Below are 22,806 nucleotides of genomic sequence, written 5' to 3' on the forward strand. Positions count from 1 at the left end.
CAATGAGACTAACCTGTATAAATAAAGGCTAAATAAAATAAAATAAATTTCAGAGCACTACCTCATGGTCAGTTAAAACAAATTTGTATTGTTTCTAGGATATTGTTCAAGGGTGTTTTTCAATATTGGAAAATTGAAGCTGCATTGTGAGCTTATAAAACTAAATCTGTATGGGCAGGTCAGACTTTTTAGAAATCGGTGCACCCCTAGTCTCGACATCTCAGAGGGATTGAGTTCATTTTCCAGGTTTCTCTGTTTGTCACAAAAAGACATCAACAAGTAAGAAGGTTGTGTTTACTTCTTTAAATAGTACATTTATTTCAGCTCATTGAATCATAAATAAAACCTAAAGCTCCACACTGACTGGACGTAAGGCCACTTCAATCTGAGTCATTTTGAAGCCACTCTTCAACCTCCTTAAATCTGCACATTGTCCTGATGAAATATATTAACTGAAGAGAAAGAGAACTTTGTTCTTCATGACTCCACATAGAAAACTGCAGAACTTGATCCAAATCTGAACCAACATGGGGGGGGGGGGGGGGTAGGATACAGGAGCCCTGACAGAGGGAAACATGAACATTCAAGTGTTTGGAGTTTAATCAGCGCCGTGCAGAAGTATTCACCCCACCCCACCCCACCCCCCCCCTTCATTTATTTTTCTTACAAACTGGAATTTATTTTAAATTCTACTAAAATAATTCATATACAAGTCAAATGTAGATAGCTCGTTTTCAAACATTTAAAATGTATAAAAGTGAAGAGTGGTGTGTGCATAAGTCTTCAGCCATGTGGTCTGAACCATCTCCTCCTGAAGCCACAGAATGAGTTTAACCAGCTCCAGTTTATAGATCCACCTCTTCTGAGAGCCCCCAGAATCAACACCTCCAAGCACTGCAGGCTGCCGCCAAGCAGGAGGCATCATGAAGACCAAGGAACTCTCCACACAGGTCAGAGTTCTGAAACGCCCCTCAGAGTTTCATGAAGTCCATCGTTAGGAAACAAAGATGAAGCTGCTACAGCAAACCTGCTGAACACCGTAAAGACCGCTCCACTGGGGTAAGGAGAACCAGGTGAAGGTCCAGACAACAGGCCAACTGAGAACCTCAGGTCTGATTTAAAGACGAGCAGAACCGTCCAAAACTGAAGGATCTGCAGACGTTTGGACATGAGGGGACAAAGAGTCCACGTTAGATGGACATGGGTCCTGGAGACAGACCTGAAGCTGGAACTGAAGGAGTGGACACAGAGACTTCATGGTAGGGACTAAACACAAACACTGTTGTTTTCCAGCTGGTCAGACAACACGAGGAAGATTCCCAGGAAAGACAAGGACTTTGTCTCAAACAGGTTTTTGGCAAACACAAAAGTCAACATGTGGAGTCCAAATGGACAAAGCGTCTGTCTGAAGACGTCCCAGGTTAAAGAAACAACGCTGGCTCTGAACAAGCTTGTTGAGAAAACCGGACCAGGTTCTTGTTCCGGCTAACCGAGGACCAGAACCATCATGGATTCTGCTGGGCTCCAAACAAATGGCACAGAATAGTAACAGCTCAGCGTGTGGACGTCCTCGGGTCACTGCGCTGTGGTCAGAACCGCAGCAGCTGGACCTCAGTGTTTCAGTCATGCAGTCGTAGTGGACGGTGAAAGGACCATCTCTGGAAGGTTGGTTTTGGATCTACACACAGAAAACAGTCAGAACTGGGAAACAGGACAGTTTTTAAATGTTACTAAGACAAATTGAACCCCAGCCGACCTGTTGTGGGTCATGTGACTCTTGACGAGGTCTCCAGCAGCCAGGGCGGCCATCAGAGACAGTTCTCCTGCCAGGACCGTAGCACAAACCACACGGGCCAGCTGGCGGGCGTTCTCACCGGGCTGTTTGGGACTTGTGACCCCGAGCATCTGAAGACACAAGGACAGGGACATGGTCCAGGTTTAGTGTGAAGGAGGAGGAGCCATGAGGAAGTCTTCCATCAGTCTGAGCTAACGTCCCTCTCATTGACCTGGAAATATTCACCTGGTGTGTTGTAGAAATGCTGAGTCAGCAGTCAGGTTTTATGGGACATGTTTCAGCTACGAGACATTTACCCTTTCATGTTCAAACATTCGGCTCAACCCAGTGCTCGGACTGGTTCTCTGCTACTTTTAGACTTCGTTTAAAATAACGGTTCCCATAAAAATACATTAGGATCACTTGGATGAGTTATTGCTCTTAATAAAGTCAATAAATGAGGTCCAGGAGGGATACCTGCAGGCAGGCCTGCTGGGGGGGCAGATTGGTTCCTCCTCCCACTGTCCCCAGCTCAATAGAGGGCATTGTACAGCTGATGTACAAGTCCTCCTTGTTTGGACCAGTACACTCCATCTGAGTGATGCAGCTGGAGCTTCCCACCGTCTGAGCCGGATCCTGAACAACAAAACCAGAACAAGATTACCGTGAACGGCACTTAGTGCACAAACTGTTACACAGCAAGACAGCCAACAAACAAAGACCTTGTTTGAACTTTGACCTTGATTTGTGACCTTGACCTTGGAGCTGGGGTGATAAAAGTGTATGTGACACTCCACCTACTGCATGCGTGTCTGAAGCTTCATTAAATGAGGTTGAGTGGGTCACCAGTTCTGGACGGAACAAGAGAAAGTTCACGAACGACTGAAGGCGTTACTGTAACACACCTGCCTGGGGCGGGGCAGGGCAGGGCGGGGCAGGGCAGGGCGGGGCAGGGCGGGGCGGGGCAGGGCGGGGCGGACTAATGAGGAGGATGACAAAGGTCACCAAAGTTCTGTTAGCATTTTATAACAATCACTAAATGTAATAGTTCCCAAATAAACACGGTTACTCTCCTCAGACTGAAGCCAGGACAGTTGAGTTTATTACCATCAGTTCAAATATGACTAATAAAGTGGAAAAATCCATCAATCATAATCTGGGAGTGATAATGGACCCTTCCCTGAAACTTAACAATCATGTAAACATGATCGTTAAATCCTGCTTCTTCCAACTGAGGCATCTGTCTAAACTGAAGCCCATATTGTCCAAAAAGAACCTGGAGACAGTAATACATGCATTCATTACATCTAGGCTTGATTACTGCAATCCACTCCTGTTTTGTATCAGTCAGACCTCCATTACACGACTACAACTGGTCCAGAATGCAGCAGCCCAATTTTTAACCAGTACAGGCAAAAGAGAGCACATTACACCAGTTTTGGCCTCCAAATCCAGTTCAAAACACTCCTGTATGTCTACAAATCACTGAACAGTTTCGTCCCCCCCCACCCCCCACCCCCCATCTCTCTGATCTGATACAACCCACCATGTTCCCTGAGGTCAGTGGACCAGTTGCTCCTCACAGTTCCAGGAACTCGTCTTAAGCGCAGAGGTGACAGGGCCTTCTCTGTAGCAGGACTAAGACTTTGGAACGAGTTACCTCTGCTTGTCAGACTGGCCCCCTCCCTCTCGGTTTTCAAATCCCGTTTAAAAACTCACTACTATTAAGTAGCTTTCAACAGCAGAGGATCTGTGTTTTGATCCTGTATGCTCCACACTGGTTTGTCGTCATATTTATTATCTGCATCGTTTTTATGTCTTTATTCTGATTTACCTCATTTTGCATATTGCTTTGTGTGTTACCTGTTGTTCTGTCTGTACAGCACTTTGGTTAGCCTTGTAGCTGTTTTAAGTGCTCTATAAATAAAATGGTACAGTATAAATATGTTGCTTCACCATATACGTCGCATCTATTATACGTCGCATCTATTATACGTCGCGTCTATTATACGTCGCATCCATTATACGTCGCATCCATTATACGTCGCATCTATTATACGTCGCATCTATTATACGTCGCATCCATTATACGTCGCATCCATTATACGTCGCATCCATTATACGTCGCATCTATTATACGTCGCATCTATTAAACGTCGCATCTATTATACGTCGCATCTATTATACGTCGCATATATTATACGTCGCATCGATTATACGTCGCATCTATTATGCCATCACCGCTGATGCATCGCGTTTGTTACACGTCAACGCTGACAACCCAGAAATGTGGGCCAGTGTTTTGCCAAAAATCGACTGGCTATCATGAGCGTGCACGGGAGGACTTTAACAAGAATTTAACAAGATTAACACTTTAAAACAATTATTTGCTTGACATTATAATAAAGATGTGTCTCAGTCTAACTTTTTCTTAATAAATACACTTTGACGGTCAAATCTGCTGCATTTGAAAACCCAATTCAAGGAAGCGTGCACACGCAGAGGGACGAGCTGCTGTTCATATCTTCAAAATTTAACAAGATAACCACCTAAAAACAATTATTTGTTTGTTCGATCCTATAGTAAAGGTGTCTCAGCCTAACGTTTGATTAATAAAAGGACTTTAATGGTCAAATCAGCTGTATTTCAAAAGTATTCGCTGCCTCGGTGCTCCGGGAGCGTGCAGACAGAGAGGGGAAAAAAGGAGGAGGAACGCAGCTCGTTTCTTCGAAATTTAACCAGAAAAGCATCTAAACATTATTTGTTTGCTCGAAATTATAGTAAGGCTGTGACTCAGTTGAACTTTTACTTAATAAATGCATTTTAATTGTCAAATCAGCTGCATTTCGCCGGGGCGGTGCAGCTGATTTAACTTGCTTCGAGCAGCGAGCAGAACGAACGTGGGGTTCTATGACAAGCCGATTGTGTCATTAATAGCTGGTGAAGATTCTCAGTCATCCAGGACATGGTAAATTTAAAAAAGTTCAAGACAAAAACAATAAAGTATAAAGTATAATAAATAAAGTCCAGTTGTTTTCGTCTTGAACTTTTTTGAATTTGTCATTATAGCCTCATGTACAGTGCCTTGTGAAAGTATTCGTCCCTCTTGAACTTTTCAACCTTTTGCCACATTTCAGGCTTCAAACATAAAGATATAAAATTTAATTTTTTGTGAAGAATCAACAAGTGGGACACAATCGTGAAGTGGAATGAAATTTATTGGATGTGTCAAACTTTTTTAACAAATAAAAAACTGAAAAGTGGGGTGTGCAATATTATTCGCCCCCCTTGTGTTAATACTTTGTAGCGCCGCCTTTTACTGCAGTTCCAGCTGCAAGTCTCTTGTGTCTCTATCAGTTTTGAACATGGAGACACTGAAATTCTTGCCCATTCTTCTTTGCAAAACAGCTCGAGCTCAGTGAGGTTGGATGGAGAGCGTTTGTGAACAGCAGTCTTCAGCTCTTTCCACAGATTCTTGATTGGATTCAGGTCTGGACTTTGACTTGGCCATTCCAACACCTGGATACGTTTATTTGTGAACCATTCCATTGTAGATTTGTCTTTATGTTTTGGATCATTGTCTTGTTGGAAGATAACCGTCCCAGTCTCAGGTCTCTTGCAGACTCAAACAGGTTTTCTTCCAGAATGGTCCTGTATTTGGTCCCATCCATCTTCCCATCAATTCTGACCATCTTCCCTGTCCCTGCTGATGAAAAGCAGGCCCAAACCATGATGCTATACCGTACCATTTGATTTATAAAGCACTTAAAACAGCGACAAAGCCAACCAAAGTGCTGTACAGACAGAACAACAGACAAAACAAAATACAAAATGAAGTAAATCAGAAATATAGATATAAAAACGATGCAGATAATGACGACTAACCAGTGTGGAACATACAGGTTCAAAACACAGATCATCTGGTGTTGAAAGCCACTGAATATTAGTGGGGGTTTTTTTTATTATAATGTCCTGATGCTGCCACCACCATGTTTGACAGTGGGGATGATGTGTTCAGGGTGATGAGCTGTGTTGCTTTTACGCCAAACATATCGTTTTGCATTGTGGCCAAACAGTTCAATTTTGGTTTCATGTGACCAGAGCACCTTCTTCTACGTTTGGTGTGTCTCCCAGGTGCTTGTGTCAAACTTTAAACAACACTTTTTATGGAGATCTTTGAGAAATGTCTTTCTTCTTGCCACTCTTCCATAAAGGCCAGATTTGTGCAGTGTACGACTGATTGTTGTCCTATGGACAGACTCTCCCACCTCAGCTGTAGATCTCTGCAGTTCATCCAGAGTGATCATGGACCTCTTGGCTGCATCTCTGATCAGTCTTCTCCTTGTTCCAGATGAAAGCTTAGAGGGACGGCCGGGTCTTGGTAGATTTGCAGTGGTCTGATACTCCTTCCATTTCAATATGATTGCTTGCACAGTGCTCCTTGGGATGTTTAAAGCTTGGGAAATATTTTTGTATCCAAATCCAGCTTTAAACTTCTCCACAACAGAATCTCGGACCTGTCTGGTGTGTTCCTTGGTCTTCATGATGCTCTCTGCGCTTTGAACAGAACCCTGAGACTATCACAGAGCAGGTGCATTTATACAGAGACTTGATTACACACAGGTGGATTCTATTTATCATCATCAGTCATTTGGGACAACATTGGATCATTCATAGATCCTCACTGAACTTCTGGAGTGAGTTTGCTGCACTGAAAGTAAAGGGGCCCAATAATATTGCACGCCCCACTTTTAAGTTTTTTACTTGTTAAAAAAGTTTGACACATACAATACATTTCATTCCACTTCATGATTTTGTCCCACTTGTTGATTCTTCAGATAAAATTAAAATTTTATATCTTTATGTTTGAAGCCTGAAATGTGGCAAAAGGTTGAAAAGTTCAAGGGGGCCGAATACTTTCACAAGGCACTGTACCTATTACATGATACAACGGCATGCCTTAAAACTCTGCTACGATCTAGTGGATGAAAATGGTACTGTTCATTTTTTTTTCAGTCAGAATGAATGAAAACTGTCATATCTCAGCCAAAAAATTGGTTTATAAATATGGGAAAAAAATCCATAAATACGTGGCTTCGGCCTTTAAGTCACAGTTTGACTTGCATGTAAATTATGCAAAAAAACTGTGACCTAAAGGCCAAAAAAACGATACTGATCAGGACTTTAAAAACTGCAAAAACCTTTCATTTAATGAAGATACAAAGATACGGTTCCAGGACTGATTTTTATTCTGTTTGAGCTGCTGGTATTCTTTACAAACGGCTCACTTGGGCTCTTTATGTCCTTCAGGTTCTGGTCGCCACTCAAGTGCCTCCAAACCCAAACCCCCTCGGATAAATCCTAACTCACTCGTGCTTGTAAGAATCGCTCCAGGTTTATAAAACCATCGTGTTCTTGTGTCACGTGTTGTTCTTCTACAGCGCTCAGATACATTTCTGTTTCTTACACGTTTTAAAAACTTGTATTTTGAGATGTTGCAACAACTCAAGAGACGTGAGAGCTGCTTCCTGGACTGGACTAGTTTCTCCACCCACTGATGAACAGAAGGTGAGGTGTAGTGTTTACCTGCCCACACGCTATGAAGATGGCTGCCACGATGTTTGCAGCGTGAGCGTTGAAGCCTCCGACACTGCCAGCCATAGCTGAGCCCACCAGGTTCTTACTGATGTTCAGATCCACCAGGGCGGCCGTGCTGCTCTTCAGCACCTGCACCACCATGAGAAGGCTCAGCAGCAGAAAGTCATTTTGAATCTATTTGTTGGATTTAGCTGCAACACAGTTGAACGTCTTTACCTCCTTCACCACCCTCCCAGAAACCGTGGCCTCACACACAGCCGACTTCCCTCGGCCCAAAATCCAGTTGACTGTAGCGGCCTTCTTGTCAGTGCAGTAGTTACCACTGAGCGACAGCACCTCCAAGTCTGGAAACTGCAGCTGGAGTCTGTGCAGAGCCTGCTCCGTCCCCTGCAGAAGACAACATACAAACACCAGGTGAGACACCGGACACACCCGAGCAGGACGGGGCGAGTTTTGAACGATAAGTTTAGGAAAACTTCAAGGATGTGCAGGAAAATTCATTTTAATAGGCTCTCATGGAGTCGTGGCATCTTCCTCCCGAGTCTCTTCAGACCTTCATCTACACAAGACCTTCTAGCTTTAACTAGAGAGGTCTTGTTTGTTTTCAGAAGGAGACTAAACCAAAAATTGTTTTTGTCAGCCAGAACAAACCGATTGTTGAATGAAAAAATATAAATAAACAGAAAAGTTTTCCTTTCCTTCATCTTGTCACTAGTCTCTACTGAAACATTTCAGCACAGACCATCAAACAGCTTTGAACGTTTCTCCTGAAATATACACAAACATAAAATAGAGATAATATGATGGAAACATGAGCGGGTCAAAAGCATTTTCTCATCAACAAATTGAACTAATGACCACATGAACTCTGCTCAGGTGTGACAGGTTCAACAGACTAGTCAATTCTAGAACATCTTGTGAGTTTTGATACTTCACATCGACCAGTCGCAGCCTCCCCACTGTTCCCAGCCCTATTCCACCCAGTCCACGTGGTGGATTAAATTAAATAAAATTAAAAACAGCGGGGCGGTAGAGCTGTCATTTCTAACATGGCTCAGCCCGAGCCAAATAATGTGCTGGATTGGGGCCGCGCGCGGCTGATGATCCAGTTTGGATCACCACCAGCTGCTCTGACACCGGCCGGTTAAAAGACGTACAAAGAAGTCCAGATGGATCCCTGCCAGACACACCTGAAGCTTTCAGCCTCTGCGTCAGCAGACGTGCACGGCCGACCACCGCTGATAACTAAAATAACTATAATATTACAAGAAGGTGCCCCCCCCCCAGTTCCATTCCACCCAATCCACGGTGGTGGATTAAATAAAATAAGGCTAAGAGCAGCTTAATGATAGTTTTGGTTTTCCTGTGACTTATTTGCAGTTTGATAAATGGTAAGAGCGTAAATATACACCCCACGTTTTGTTGGTCTTTTTGTTTCATTGTAAATAATAAATGACTTTTCTTTTTTTTTTTTTACTAATTTTTTATTGTTTTTGCAAATATGATATAGCGTCTGAGTTCCTATGACATCATCGACTAGTCAAGATCGACTTTTAAAACATGTAGTCGTTTGACCCGTGAGGTGTGTGACAGGCCGACTCTCAGGACACACCTGCAGAGGCTGCTCCCCCAGCACAGCCTGACGGACAGGACCGTGCTGGGAACTGCAACCTCCAAGTGCTTCAACTCAACCAGTAACCTTGTTACATCTCAACACACTGACACGTCCCACAGCTGCAGAAACCCCTGGCAGCTGGAAGCTTTGGTCACACCTTAGAGAGCATGTTCATGCCCATGGCGTCCCCCGTCTGAGACTGGAAGCGGATGTAGATGTTCCTCCCTGCTACACACACCAGCAGCTTCTCCAGACGAGCAAACCTACAAAGTGAAAATAGTGAAAAAGCTTTTCATTAATCTGATTCTAGTTTTATTTGTGTTACAGTCCTCCTGCTGACCTGCTGGTCTGGTCAAAGGTCTCTTTCATCAAGTCATATCCTTCCGAGGTCTCAAGCCAGAGTTTGACTTCTGCAGCTCGGCACGCTGAGGGCAGCCTCACCACAGGACCCCTGGTCATCCTGTCAGCGAGGATCCTGCTGCTGCAGCCCCCACTCAGCTGAAGGGGAAGAACAACACAGTCAACACAAAGCACGTACGAACACCAGGAGTCCGGACACGACAGTGTCACTTACAGAAAGCGCCCTGCATCCTCTGTTAGTGCTGGCTACCAGGCAACCTTCTGTGGTGGCCAGCGGGACGTAAAACTGCTTGTTGTCCAACAGAAGAGGGCCTGCCACCCCCACGGGCACCGGCATGTAGCCAATGACGTTCTCACAGCACGCACCCATCACCTGCAGGTCAAGGACATAAAATGATGCACACGCTGCAGCAGCTGCAACAAGAAAATAGAACCACTTGCACCACTGTGTTAAAATGTGACGGGAAAAATACACTTTTTAAACAAAAAGCTAGAAAAGTTCACAGATGGGCCTGATGCCAGTACCTTTGAATAGTCGTAGCCTTTATACGGTAGTGAAGCCAGCGCAGACGTAACAGGCAGTTTGAGCGACAACATCTCTCTCCTGATAGCCACGCCCCTCTCCGGACTCTCCAGGACTGCTTCTAGCTTGTAGTTCAGGATCTTACATGAAGTCACCAGGTTCATCACTTCTACATCGCTAAGCTTCTGAGGACCCCTCTGAAAAACATCACACACCAACCGTTTTATAAAACAGGACACAAACGCATCAAAGCAGACGTTTGTTTTCAAGCTGCTGTGCTGAATCACCTGAGGATCAGACAGGATGGCCATACATTCCTCCAGAGATCGAGGCTCCGACCTCTGACTGGTCTGAGCAGTGGACTCCTCACAAACACAGGTTTTCACCGGGGCTGGCCGGACCACTTTTGTACCCGAGGTTTCTACACAGAGACAACCAATGAAACTTTTTTAAGTTAAAGTCCTGGCATTCTGTGAAGGAACGTGTATTAATGATATGGTCCACCAAATTCAATGAAAGTTTGAGATCATTGTGATCACAATCACCAAGATGTGTTAAATGACAAAGTTACAGCCATTCTGGTCAAAACTAACTTTATGCAACGCCTCATATGACACGTTGCATCTCTAGTGTCTAAAGTACCTGTTGTGGATGACTCTCAGTTACAATTACAACAATATCCAATGTATCTAAATTATTTATAGCTTAGTAGTTCTCAGGGCGTGACGTCGCTCAATGTTTTTCTTCCCTCTCCAGGTCAGAACATGTAACAGGTGGAACTAAAGCTACGATTCATTCAACCTTTACTTATACAGGTTAAGCCCCCAGTACACTGCCGCGTATGTCCGTTCACGTGTACGTACGCGTGTACTGTACGCAGAGGGTTCAGACATGATACTCCAGCGTGCACCCCGAGCAGCTGCAGAGCAGCGTCACAGACAAGGGCCGTTTACCTTCGGGACAAATTGAGGTCGCCGACTGGTCATTTGCTGACACGCCTACTGGATTGATTGACAGGTTGGAAAAAAAGAAAAAAAAGCGAGCACTGGCAGCCTCAGCCACAGCGGTGTTCTGTGTTTATGTTGTCAATAAAAAGATCTAAAAAAAACAAAAAAAAACAAGAGCGCTGGCTCTACAGCCCACACATCAGACCAGCCCACCAGGAAATCTCCAGACCCTCCCGCAGCCACGCTGGACCTGCGTTTAATTTGCTCGTGACAAATTCCTTCATTTCTCACCATTTCAGTCATGGCATCAACGGAGGAGGAAGAGATCACTGCCTCTTGGCAACAAAACAAAAGGCCAGATCAGGGATGAAGAAGGGGAATTTAATACATTGGTGTCGCATACAAAACAGTCCGTCGCCGGGCAGTTTATTGTGCGACACCGCGTACGCAAAAATTCGTAAAAATTTGAGCTTTGCACGGACATGCCCTGGGGGGTACGCACGTACCTCCGTGTACGTACGTACGTGCGTACCTCTGCGTATGGATGTACGCGGGAGTATACTGGGGCTTTAGTCTCATTGAGCCTCGAGGACTCATTCACAAGAGAGACCTGTTTTAAACAAAGAACACAGACGAAGTTTTATTTATTTAAAAAGAAACGGTGCAAATCTGTGTTTTTTAAGTTAGAAATAAAGCACACAATGCTTTGTTTAACCATAAAATTATTTTAAGAATGCACAAAACAACAAACATCATATCTATCTATTATACTACTGTATATCCATCCATCATCCATCCATCCATCCATCCATCCATTATCCATCCATTCATCATCTTCCACTTATTCTAACGTCGGGTCTCGGGGCAGCAACTTGATCAGGAAGGCCCAGACATCTCTTTCCACAGAACCTCTTCCAGATCTTCTAGGAGGACTCCCCCCGCCCCCCACAGTGTACCCCAAGGAACACGGTCGAATGCCTTCTCGTCCACAAAACACATGTAAACTGGATGGGCAAACTCCCATGACTCCTCAAGGACCCTAGTGAGGGAAAGAGCTGGTCCAGTGTTCCACAGCTAGGACGGAACCCACATTGTTCCTCCTTTAGCTGAGGTTCAACCAATGATGGGACTCACTTCTCCGTAATGGACCTTACTATTCTATGGCTATGGCGAGAGATGCCCCTATAACTGGAGCACACCCTCTCTTTTTTGAAGAGGGGAACCACCACCCCAGTCTCCCAGTCCAGTGGCACTGCCCCCGATGTCCATGCAACGTTACAAAGGCATGTCAACTACGACAGCCCCACAACATCCAGAGCCTTAAGGAAATCAGGGTGACTCATCAGCCCCCAGAGTTTTTCACTACCTCGGCCATGGTTACGGAAAAACCAACCCCTAAGCTCCTGACTCAGGATATCCAGGACTTATGGTAAATGGACTGTACTTATACAGCGCCTTTCTATCTTATCGAGATACTCAAAGCGCTTTACACAACAATCTGTGCCTCATTTACCCATTCATACAGCTCTATACTAGATCTCTACAAAGCTAATTGAACAAATCATTCTAAAGAGGCTAATCAGTGCTTCATCACATTCAAACACTGATGGGACACACATCAGAGGCAACGAGGGGTTCAGTGTCTTGCCCAGGGCAATTTGACATGTGACTGCTGGTGGATTCGAACCCCCAACTCTTGTATTGGAGGACGACTGCTCTAACCACTCGGCCACAGCTGCCCCAGATCCATGGATAAGAACTTTATTGATTCCGCAGGTCATGAAATTGTTGTGCCAGGGTTTCAATACAAAGGAACATACACAAGGAATCACACAAGATTTAAAAATAACAGAGTGGTATAAAAATGCCAACAATTAAGGTCCAAAACAGGTCAGGTGCAGACAGAAGCATTAAAGTGTTTATTGTAGTGCAGTAGGGCTACAACAACGAATCGATAAAATCAATAAAAATCGATGAATAAAGAGGTGGCAACGAATTTCATTATCGATTCGTTGTGTCGAGCGACTAAGCATCTTTCACGGCGCTGCGGAGCCGTTTTGTTTTGTTCACCTGCAGTTCATTGTCAATGCTGGCTGACTGAATAAAGTTTGAAAAAAAAAAAACTCTGCAGCGCGACTTGAACAGAGCGAGGGGGGAGGAGGAAGCAGAGAAGAGGCTGTTTTCAAAAGAAATTAAGTACATTTTACAAATGACCGACGCAGCGAAAACTGTTCGACCCAAGTCCTCCAAAGTGTGGGAGCTCTTCACAAAGATAAAAACTGCGCAACATGCAGCTTTGAAAAAGTGACGACACGACACGGGAGAACCACGGAGATGAAATGTAAACATGTCGGAGTCACGAGGAGGAGGAAGGAGCTGAACAGCTGATACAACTCTTCATGTGTTGCAGGTGACTCTCTACAATTTAACACATTGACATGAGGACTCTGTCGATGGTTGAAGACGAAGGATTCACTACAATGATCCACACTTTTAATCCAGGTTACAATAATCCACACTTTTAATCCAGGTTACAATAATCCACACTTTTAATCCAGGTTACAATAATCCCTCAAGGACACATTTTACAAAGTAGCTACATATTGTGCAGGTATAAAGACACATTTGTATATATTTTTGTGTACATTTATTTTTTTAAGCTATTTGACTAACTTTTATTTTTTTATTATTCAATATTTTACTAACAGAATAGTCAAATAGCAACCTGTTTTTTGTGTGAATTGCTATGTCAGTCAAATGTTCAATTTTGGAATAAAGGGGTGGAAATTAACCCCCCCCCCATTAATCGAAAAATGTAATTGGCCGATTAATCGATTATTAAAATAATCGTTAGTTGCAGCCCTATAGTGCAGGACACAGTTTTATCATCCTATGAGTAAAATGGGGGAGGAGTTGAAAAGTTTGATTGCCACAGGGAGGAAAAGAAAGGAAGAACGTTTTGGAGGTAGACCAAATTACAAATGTTACAAATCTCAGGATGGTTTTAGACTCTGATTTTAAGTTTAATAAACAGAGTAACTCTGTTCTACAGAAAAGCTTCTTCCAGTTAACGCAGAGTTAAGCTCAAGTCCGTGTTGCCCAGACCTGAACTGGAAAACAATAGTCCATGCCTTCATTACACCCAACATGATTACCATAACGTGCTTTATGTTGGGGTCAGACAGGTGTCCCTTTCACTTCACACGATCATCCAAAATGCTGCAGCTCGGTTCTTAACTGGAACTCGAAGGTTTGAGCACATTTCACCAGTTTTATCTTCCCTTCACTGGCTCCCAGTACATATCATAATAGATTTTAAAATTCTCCTGTTGAACTTTAAGTGCATTAATGGTCCTGCACCCTCATCGCTCTCTGACCTACTTCAACCTTATGCTCCTTCTCGGGCGCCGAGATCATCTGACCAGCTGCTTTAGGTTGTACCAAAAATCAGGCTGAAGCTCAGAGGAGATCAAGATTGTTTTGTATTTTTCTTTTGATGCTATTAATTATTTTATTTTTCTTTAAATTACTGCCATTGATTTTTATTGTTAAGTACTTTGGTAACGGCTGCTGTTTTTAAATGTGCTTTATGAATAAATTTGACTTGACTGAACAAAACGTTTCTGAGCCTCACTCACCTTTGCAGGTCAAGTCCACCTCAGGGAACAGTTGACGGTCTGATCCAGGTGAGGACGTAGTGCTGGTTGCCACCACACTACTTCCACTCCTCTGGGGTTTTAGGGCTGAAAGGTTCCTCCTGCAGCAGTCCTCTGCTCCCCTGGGCTTCTGGATCAGAGTCGAGCCATTAATTGGACTCCTGAGAGACAGAGAGGACTCTGTCTCTGCTTGTTCAAAGAAAACGTACTTCACAGCGAGGAGCAGGGCCAGACTGAGGGTTATCACGTGTTCCAGCTCCATGCTGCTGGGCAGAGACAGACCATGTTATTCATATTTCAAACTAAATGCACTCATTGCCAGCAGAGAATGTGAGTCCATAAATGAAGGTCCAGTCTTTTAGTCTGAATTCACCTGCTGAGCTTCACAGGCCACATAGAACCTTCATAGTTCCTCCTCTCTAGAACGGGACCCTCTGCTGTGCGATTGTGACCTGAATGCTCAGCTAGAAGCCGGGTGTGGGCGTGAACCAAGGCCAAACCAAGAGACTGGAACAGAACGGACAGCCTCAAGGACTGAGTACTTTCTTTAGGGTTCACATTGAATTTACAAGGAAATAAATTATCCTAAACCACAGATTCAAAAAGAATGTTTCTAAAACAGTTTTTAAAAAATCAGAGCTCTCACCATAATGATTTTAACCCTTTGAGTAACAGGATTGGGCTTGTTATCCTCCTCCTCTGCAAGTACATGGGCTAAGTGGTTCATCTGCCAGATTGGCCGGCCCTCACGACTTTCCCTTGAAAGCTACAAACAAATTGACATGTAAACAAACATACACACTTTAATTCATCCTGCCAGAGATGAGTTGTTCAGGATGTTTTGCACCATTCTAACCTCGAGGACCAGGGAGACGCATGCTGGGAAGAACGTCATGAAAACAAAGTAATTGGCCAGAACAGACATACAGCCAAAACAGCACATGATCTCCAACTGAGGAACGCCTGAAAAACAGGAGAGAAACGTTTTCTACATTTTCCTCACAACTGCAAAAACATGACATCTGAGAGCTGAACGGCAACGTTAATAAAGTTAAAACTGAAATACCAAAGCCAGACAATTATACTGCTAACTAAAAGTAGTAGTAGTAATAAATTAACTAAAAATCTCACTGAAAGTTAAAAGTTGCAGAAATAGTATCTAAAATTTAATCGTAACATAAGGAAACCAAAACAGAGCGAAGCGGACTTCAAAGAGAAAAACGTTTTAAAGGAACTGAGGAGCTCACAATGTGTTTTTATGGAGAAAACATTTAAAAGACAAAAGTACGCATCCCTAGAATGAGCCTATGATTTAATATACAGAGCATCCAGCAAGTATTCAGCGCTTCACTTTGTCCACATTTTGTTAAGTTACAGTGTTATTCCAAAATGGAATATATTCATTGCATCAAAATTCTGCACACAACATCCCATAATGACAACATGAAAAAGAGTATTTTGAAATGCAACAATGTTCAGTCAGGTCATCTGGAGGGTTTCTTTTTTTTGTTTTTCTGAGACGTTTCGTCCTTCATCCAAAGGACTTCTTCAATCTGAGCAGCCAGCACCCAAACTGATTCACAGAAACAGCATACTCCACCGTGGGAAAAAACAAGTTTGCTGGTGCTAAGATGGCCTCCAGGGGGCGCCCTCTCCCCCGTCAACTCCTCTGAGACAGTCATGCCTAAGTGGTTCAAAACACCAAAGTTCGTGTTGTTTTTGTGAATCGGTTTGTTTGGTTGCTGGCTCCTCAGATTGAAGAAGTCCTTTGGATGAAAGACGAAACGTCTCAGAAAAAAAAAAAAAGAAACCATCCAGATGACCTGACTGAACATTGTTGGATTTTTACCTGGATTACTGAGCATGAACGTTGGTGTTTTGAAATGTTCACAAATTTATTAAAACAAAACAAAAAATTACAAAATCACACGAACATAAGAATTATGATGAATACGAAGCTGCAAATTGAGCTCAGATGCATCCTGTTTCCACTGATCATCCTTGAGATGTTTCTTCAGCCTAACTGGAGGTGGAGAGGTGCACACTGGTCCACAGACAGTGTCATGGCATGTCAGAGCATAAAACAAAGAGAAAGTGAGAGGAACTGTCTGTAGACCTCAGAGACAGGACTGTGTCTGGGGAAGGATACAGAAAAACATCTGCTGCTTTGAAGGTCCCAATGAGCTCAGCAGCCTCCATCATTTTTAAATGGAAGAAGTTTGGAACCACCAGGACTCTTCCTACAGCTGGTCGTCTAAACTGAGCAATCGATGGAGAAGGGCCTTAGACAGGGTGGTGACCATAAACCTGATGTTCACTCTGTCAGAGCTGCAGCGTTCCTCTGTGGAGAGAGGAGAACCTTCCAGAAGGACAACCATCTCTGCAGCATCCACCAATCAGGCCTGTATGGTGGAGTGGCCGGATGAAAGCCCCTCCTTAACAAAAGGCTCGTGGCAGCCAGTCTGGAGGACTCTCAGACCAGGAGAAACTAAATTCTCTGGTCTGATGAGACAAAGATTGAACTCTGGTGTGAATGACAGGTGTCATGTTTGGAGGAAACCAGCTCATCACCATGTCAGTACCATCCCTGCAGTGAAGCATGGTGATGGTAGCATCATGCTATGGGGATGTTTTTCTGTAGAAGGAACTAGAAGACTAGTCAGGACAGAGATGAATGCAGCGACGATCAGAGACATCATGGATGAAAACCGCTCTGTGAATACTTTCCATATGCACTATATTAATAATTTAAATATAGTGTGCAGAGGCATGTCAAAATAAAAAACAGGAAAACAACAGTGTGAACAGTGGATCTGTTAGGCAGCACTGAAGCACTTTAATGATGTCAGTGAACTTCTGTCAGACTAAAGAACGTTGTGTTTACCTGACATGGTGCCAACTCCTATAACCAGACACTCAACCAGAGCATCCAGGGTAAATGTAGGGCCGAGGATAGCCATGCCTTGAGAGATGTTCTCCCTCACTTCCTCCTGTACACAAAACAACATGGTTGGTCAGTGACAGCAGAGCTACATTCTCCAGCTGAATTAAGTTCAAGTTCAAATATACAGATTAAAAACATTAAGTGAGTCAAACTACCTGAGAGTTTGAGCTGAGAGCAAATTTAGCCAATGTGCATGCTTTGGACAGGTCAATAAGCAGGAGAAAGAACGGCAGGGCTTCACTGTGGGAGAAAGAATGAAACAGCAGGTAATGCTTTGCTGCATCTTTAAAAAATAAGAACCCCTTAATTAAAAAATGAAGACACTCCATCATCTGGGTTAGTTTAAGATTCAGCATCTTGTGCTCAGCAATGACTCCTTAAAATGTAAATTATGAACACGAGACATTTACATAAAAACATACAAGACATTTAATACAGAAAGCTGTAAGGGGTGACAGTAGCTCAGTGGTTTGAGCGGTCGTCTTCCAACGAGAGAGTTGGAGGTTCAATTCCTGGCTGAGTACAGTCACATGTCAAAGTGGGGCACAACAGTGAACCCTCAATGTCTCTGATGTGTGTCCCATCAGTGTATGAATGTGATCTGAAAAACTGATTGGTTTCTATAGAGGGACTTACTCAGGTTAGTTTTGTAGAAGAGTGATCTCTGTGTGTGTGTGTGTGTGGGGGGGGGGGGGGGGGGACAAATTTTCCAGGTTGTTCAGCAAACAACATCTTGATAGAATCTGGTTGCCCACTAAAACTGTTGGTTACCAGCGACCTTTGCAATAAAGACAAAAAACTGATCTAAAAAACATTGACTATATACAAAACTACCACTAGGGAGCACAAGCCAGTGCATCTCTTGTGCTGGTCCCCAGCACGGGTAAATGGTGAGGGTTGTGTCAGGAAGGGCATCTGATGTAAAACACTTTTTTGCCAAAACTATAATGCGAGTTTATCTAAGTGACACCAGACCAGTCGAGGTCCGGGTTAACACCGACCGCCACCGGTGCCGTAGACAACCAGGGTGCTGGCAGAAGTTGTGCTAGTTAGTCGAAGACCACGAAGTGGTTTACAATGACCCAACTGTACCCATTAGTCAAGCTGCTGCCATTTGGCAGAAGACTGATTGATGGTCCGTGTAATAAAGAAAAATGGCTACAAAATTGGTTCAGTTGTTCCCTCTGCTGTGAGCGTCCTATTTAAATGTAGCCCCTCATGACAAACCATCGTCTGCTGTGATGGTTGTAATGGATCATATATTAAAATGTTTTTATTGGGTTAGCAAAGCTATTAGAAAATGCTATGGTACTTCTAACTTGTGTTACTTTGTATGTATGAGCCAGATGCCCAAGACAAGTCTCCATTTCATGCAATGTTATGGAAAATAATGTTATACTGACTGACTGATATTCAGCTGTACGACTCTTCAAACACACTAAATTAGTCAAATGGCCAAAAGCTCCTGGATGGAGATCATGAACACATTGGGGGAGTCCGTCTGGTAACACGTGTGGTGCTCTCTTCACGATAGACTTGTGGCCAAACGAAAGATGGAGGGACAAAGTGGAGACTCTGGCAGGAAGATACCCATGGGGTGATATATTCTGCAGCTCTGCGTCTCGTGGACTATGAAAAGTGTGTGTGAAAACAAACGTCCTGCAACCACTTGACCGCGAGTCAACAGTTCCGCTTCAGATGGAGTATGCTGGGCCCTTTAGGGTGAGTGCACTCACCCTGACCTGAAATACTTTAAAGCAGATTTACAGTCTCACTGTAGAATGTATTTAATAGTATAAAATGCACTTACTTAAGGCCTGTTAGCTCTTTCCCAAAGAAATGAATGACAACTGAACTGAAAACGAAGCTGGAAAACACTGTAAATAACCCTGCAATACCTGTGGAGAGAAGGGAAAGGAACACTATTAATTTTATGTGAGGCCAAGAGCTGCACGTCTGAAGAAAACAGCAAATTAATAGAACATTCAATTTAAATTAATAAAACACACTATTTGCTTTTGTACAAAATAATTTTAGTCCCACACATAATCAAACACTGAGGGTTTGTTAAGGTAAAAGACAAAACAGTAACTGGATACTGTGTGTGGTTTACTCCTAACAGTGCAGGGATATATGATAAATAGCTCAACAGTGGTGACACTAAACATTAACATACTGACCCAGAATATATTTGGATCCCAGCTGGAGGAGATTCTTGAACTGGAAGTAAATATAAATGATAGCCATGCAGCGAGTGACTGTCAGGATGATTATGTCACTGCTGAGGACTTCCTGTAGGTAAACAGACTTGTCTCAGTTACATGAATAAAGCTTTTATCTTTCTTATAAGTGCATTATTTACATAGGTGTCACCTCTTCAACTTTGGGGCAGTTGTTCCAGCTGCACATTTGGTTGCTGCTGGTTGCTAAGCTGTTCATAGACATGAGGCAGACAGTGACAGCCAGGGTCCCCACTATCACTTCCCAAGGGTGGGAGGCCACCAGCAGCCCGTGGAACCGAAACAGTTGGGACAACATGGTGTTAAAGTGCTTTCCAAAGTCACAGGTCCAACTGTGAAACAAAAATGGCACAACTCAGTGGGTTTAGCTGATAGTTACAAGAATGGACTTTACAAACGGAAAGCTAAGTCTATGAAGATGTAAAGTATTATTCCTGTTTCTGATGAAACCATAAAAACAGGCAGAAACCAACGGTAGAACAAAAAGAATTGGTTTGACTGAAAAGATTCTGAAAATTAAACAATAAATGCAGAAAAACACAGATTTGGTAAAACCAGATGTTGAACCGTGTGAATTGGTGAAAAATACAAGTACCTGTAAACACTTGTTCAAAGGCCATTAATTAAATCAGCAGACAGATGTTAAATACAATAGATACAAAAAGCTAATCTCAAATTCCAGATGGAGGTCCTTATAGAGAGATAGAGGATTTTTCATTGATTGTATCGAAGTGCTGACTACACCACTCCTGTTGTTGACCTATTTGTCTATGGTTTTACAATATAGCAGCTGTTGGACAGTGTGACGTGTCATGCCAACGTGTCTGTAGTAGGGAAATGCCTTAAAAATTAAACCAGAAATAAGCTACTTGTAATATATTTGCAATTCAGCTACTTCTGATTGTAGCGATAACGCTACATCCAACAGAACTGATTTATTTAGACATTTAAAACCTTTACACTTAGTAGACCTAGCTAAGTCTTAAAACTAACAGGGCGACGCAACACGCGATAAATATTGTGGATATTTTTTTAAAATCTGATCAGTCTTCTCTAAAATACAATGACAATAAAACCTAATATGAAAACAAGAGAGGGAAAAGTGAAATGGTTGTGGGCCCATGACGTAAAATTCATTCTGCAAACAGGAAAACTATTTGTTATAAATAAGGTCACCAAAAGAAATGTAGTTTATGTAGTACAAGACATGTTTACAAATGGAGACCTTGGAGAATATCTCACCACAATCCAACATGATCAAATTATTTCAGAAGAGATCTTCTAAACGCTGTTCAAACAATGTCTTAGACCAAGACTGTGCAGCCTTTTCATTAAAGCAGGCAGGGCTTAAGGCCCCACATTGGTCTGGCTCCAAAAATACAACATTAATTCAACCATTATTTATACACGTTAGTGTCATGGCAGCATCTGTAAAACAACTCATCCTGCTGGCTTCAACTGCCAACGAGAGAAGGTGAGGACGTCAGGACAAATGCTGGTGAACGTTCTTAGTCATTCAGGTCATGATCAGTCAAAATAAAAAAAGAAAACAACTGGACTTCTATTGTGAAGCTGAAGTCATTTCACTAAACATTTCTTTAAAGCCTCCTGAATGAGAAGCGAAACGTTGTCAGCTTCATAATACAAGTCCAGTGTTTTTGTTTTTTTACATAAAGTATGAAACAGACTAACAGTAAAACTCATCACTGATATTTGGAATAAAACCCTCAGGTGAAAACTTGAGTCACATCAAACTGAGAATATTAATAATGTTATAACAGATAAACTCAAATGTTTTGTTTTTTTTATCCATATTTACTAATATCTAATAAAAAACTGAGCTCAAACAGGCAGCCCAACTAGTTTGCTGCATGAAATCTGGACAGGATAACAACAAAAATTTAACTTTTTATTGTAATTTTTATTAAAAAACACTCGTATTCATGTAATTTTTGGTCAAACTAAATTTAACAAGTTGGTTGAAAGTCCGTCTTTAACCCTAACAAATGCTTTACTGTGTTTTATCAATACCTACGTCTGAAAAACATTGACAAAGGTTATTTTTAACAAATAATGATCTCCAGTGTCTTCAACAACACTGACGCTTATCTAGAAAATACAAACATGGGACAAACAATCCAAAGTCTGATTTCTTTAAGTTTTACTTTAACTTGATAAAATTGGTGCATTTGTCAGTTTCTGAATATGTGTAGAAATGTGTATGTCTAACAAAATTAGTACTTTTTACATCTATTTGAAAACAGATATTTTAAAATCAACAGTGAAACTGGAGGACGACTAATGCTTGATGTCATCCTCCAATGCAAGAGTTGGGGGTTCGAATCCACCAGCAGTCACATGCCGAAGTGTCCCTGGGCAAGACACTGAACCCCTCATTGCCTCCGATGTGTGTCCCATCAGTGTATGAATGTGATAAAGAACTGATTAATCTCTTTAGAATGATTTGTTCAATTAGTTTTGTAGATATATAGTAGAGTGCTGTATGAATGGGTAAATGAGGCACAGATTGTAGTGTAAAGAGCTTTGAGTGTCTTGATAAGACAGAAAGGTTCTATATAAGTACAGTCCATTTACTATCTTAGCTGAGGAAGCTAGTTAGCATTAACCACTACTTAGCATTAGCCTCATTAGCTGTCACATCGGACACCCCGAAAACGTCTATGATTTGTTACATAGTACAATCCCACAACCTTACAAGTATTGTTTTGAAGTATTATACAAAAACATACGTACGTCAAAAGACAAGTTTTATCAAGGACAGCGAGTCTTATCCATAGTGGGGACGGGTTGCGACTAATCTAATATTTTAAACACGAAACCAACATGGCGTCGCGAAATCTTGACCTCCCTCCGACGTCCGTGACGTCATGACGTAACTGGGCACGTCCAAATGAGAGGTAACAAAATGCGCTGAATGCATTTTTTTCATTCAACCTTTATTTATACAGGTTAACCCCAATGAGCCTCGGAGACTCATTTACAAGAGAGATCTGAATTATAATCGGATTACAATCGTTAATCAAACAAAAAAGGTTTAACACATGTAAAGACTGTGAAGCTTTATTACTGTGCAACTCTCTTTCTCTCTCTCTCTCTCTCTCAATGTACATTTGAAATTTACAGAACTC

The 22,806-nt window shown here is 42.6% G+C and overlaps 1 protein-coding gene across 1 annotated transcript; it reads right to left on the bottom strand.

The window, feature by feature from the left end:
- Positions 1-692: 692 nt before the first annotated feature.
- LOC119425000 (3-hydroxy-3-methylglutaryl-coenzyme A reductase) lies at positions 693-22,531 on the bottom strand. Its single transcript, XM_037692521.1, has 20 exons — positions 22,412-22,531; positions 19,791-19,989; positions 19,598-19,709; positions 19,228-19,315; positions 17,573-17,657; positions 17,358-17,463; positions 15,330-15,436; positions 15,120-15,239; positions 14,847-14,980; positions 14,456-14,736; positions 10,158-10,291; positions 9,873-10,067; positions 9,562-9,720; positions 9,328-9,485; positions 9,145-9,250; positions 7,589-7,759; positions 7,361-7,501; positions 2,252-2,410; positions 1,757-1,905; positions 693-1,678 (listed from the first exon to the last, which is right to left on the bottom strand). Exons 2-20 carry the CDS (start codon positions 19,953-19,955, stop codon positions 1,624-1,626), a joined length of 2,625 nt encoding a protein of 874 aa, XP_037548449.1. The 5' UTR covers positions 19,956-19,989; positions 22,412-22,531; the 3' UTR covers positions 693-1,623.
- Between the last annotated feature and the right edge of the window lie 275 nt (positions 22,532-22,806).

The sequence above is a fragment of the Nematolebias whitei genome, chromosome 18, assembly GCF_014905685.2.
Source record: "Nematolebias whitei isolate Nwh7 chromosome 18, NemWhi1, whole genome shotgun sequence".
NCBI classification, from domain to species: domain Eukaryota; kingdom Metazoa; phylum Chordata; class Actinopteri; order Cyprinodontiformes; family Rivulidae; genus Nematolebias; species Nematolebias whitei.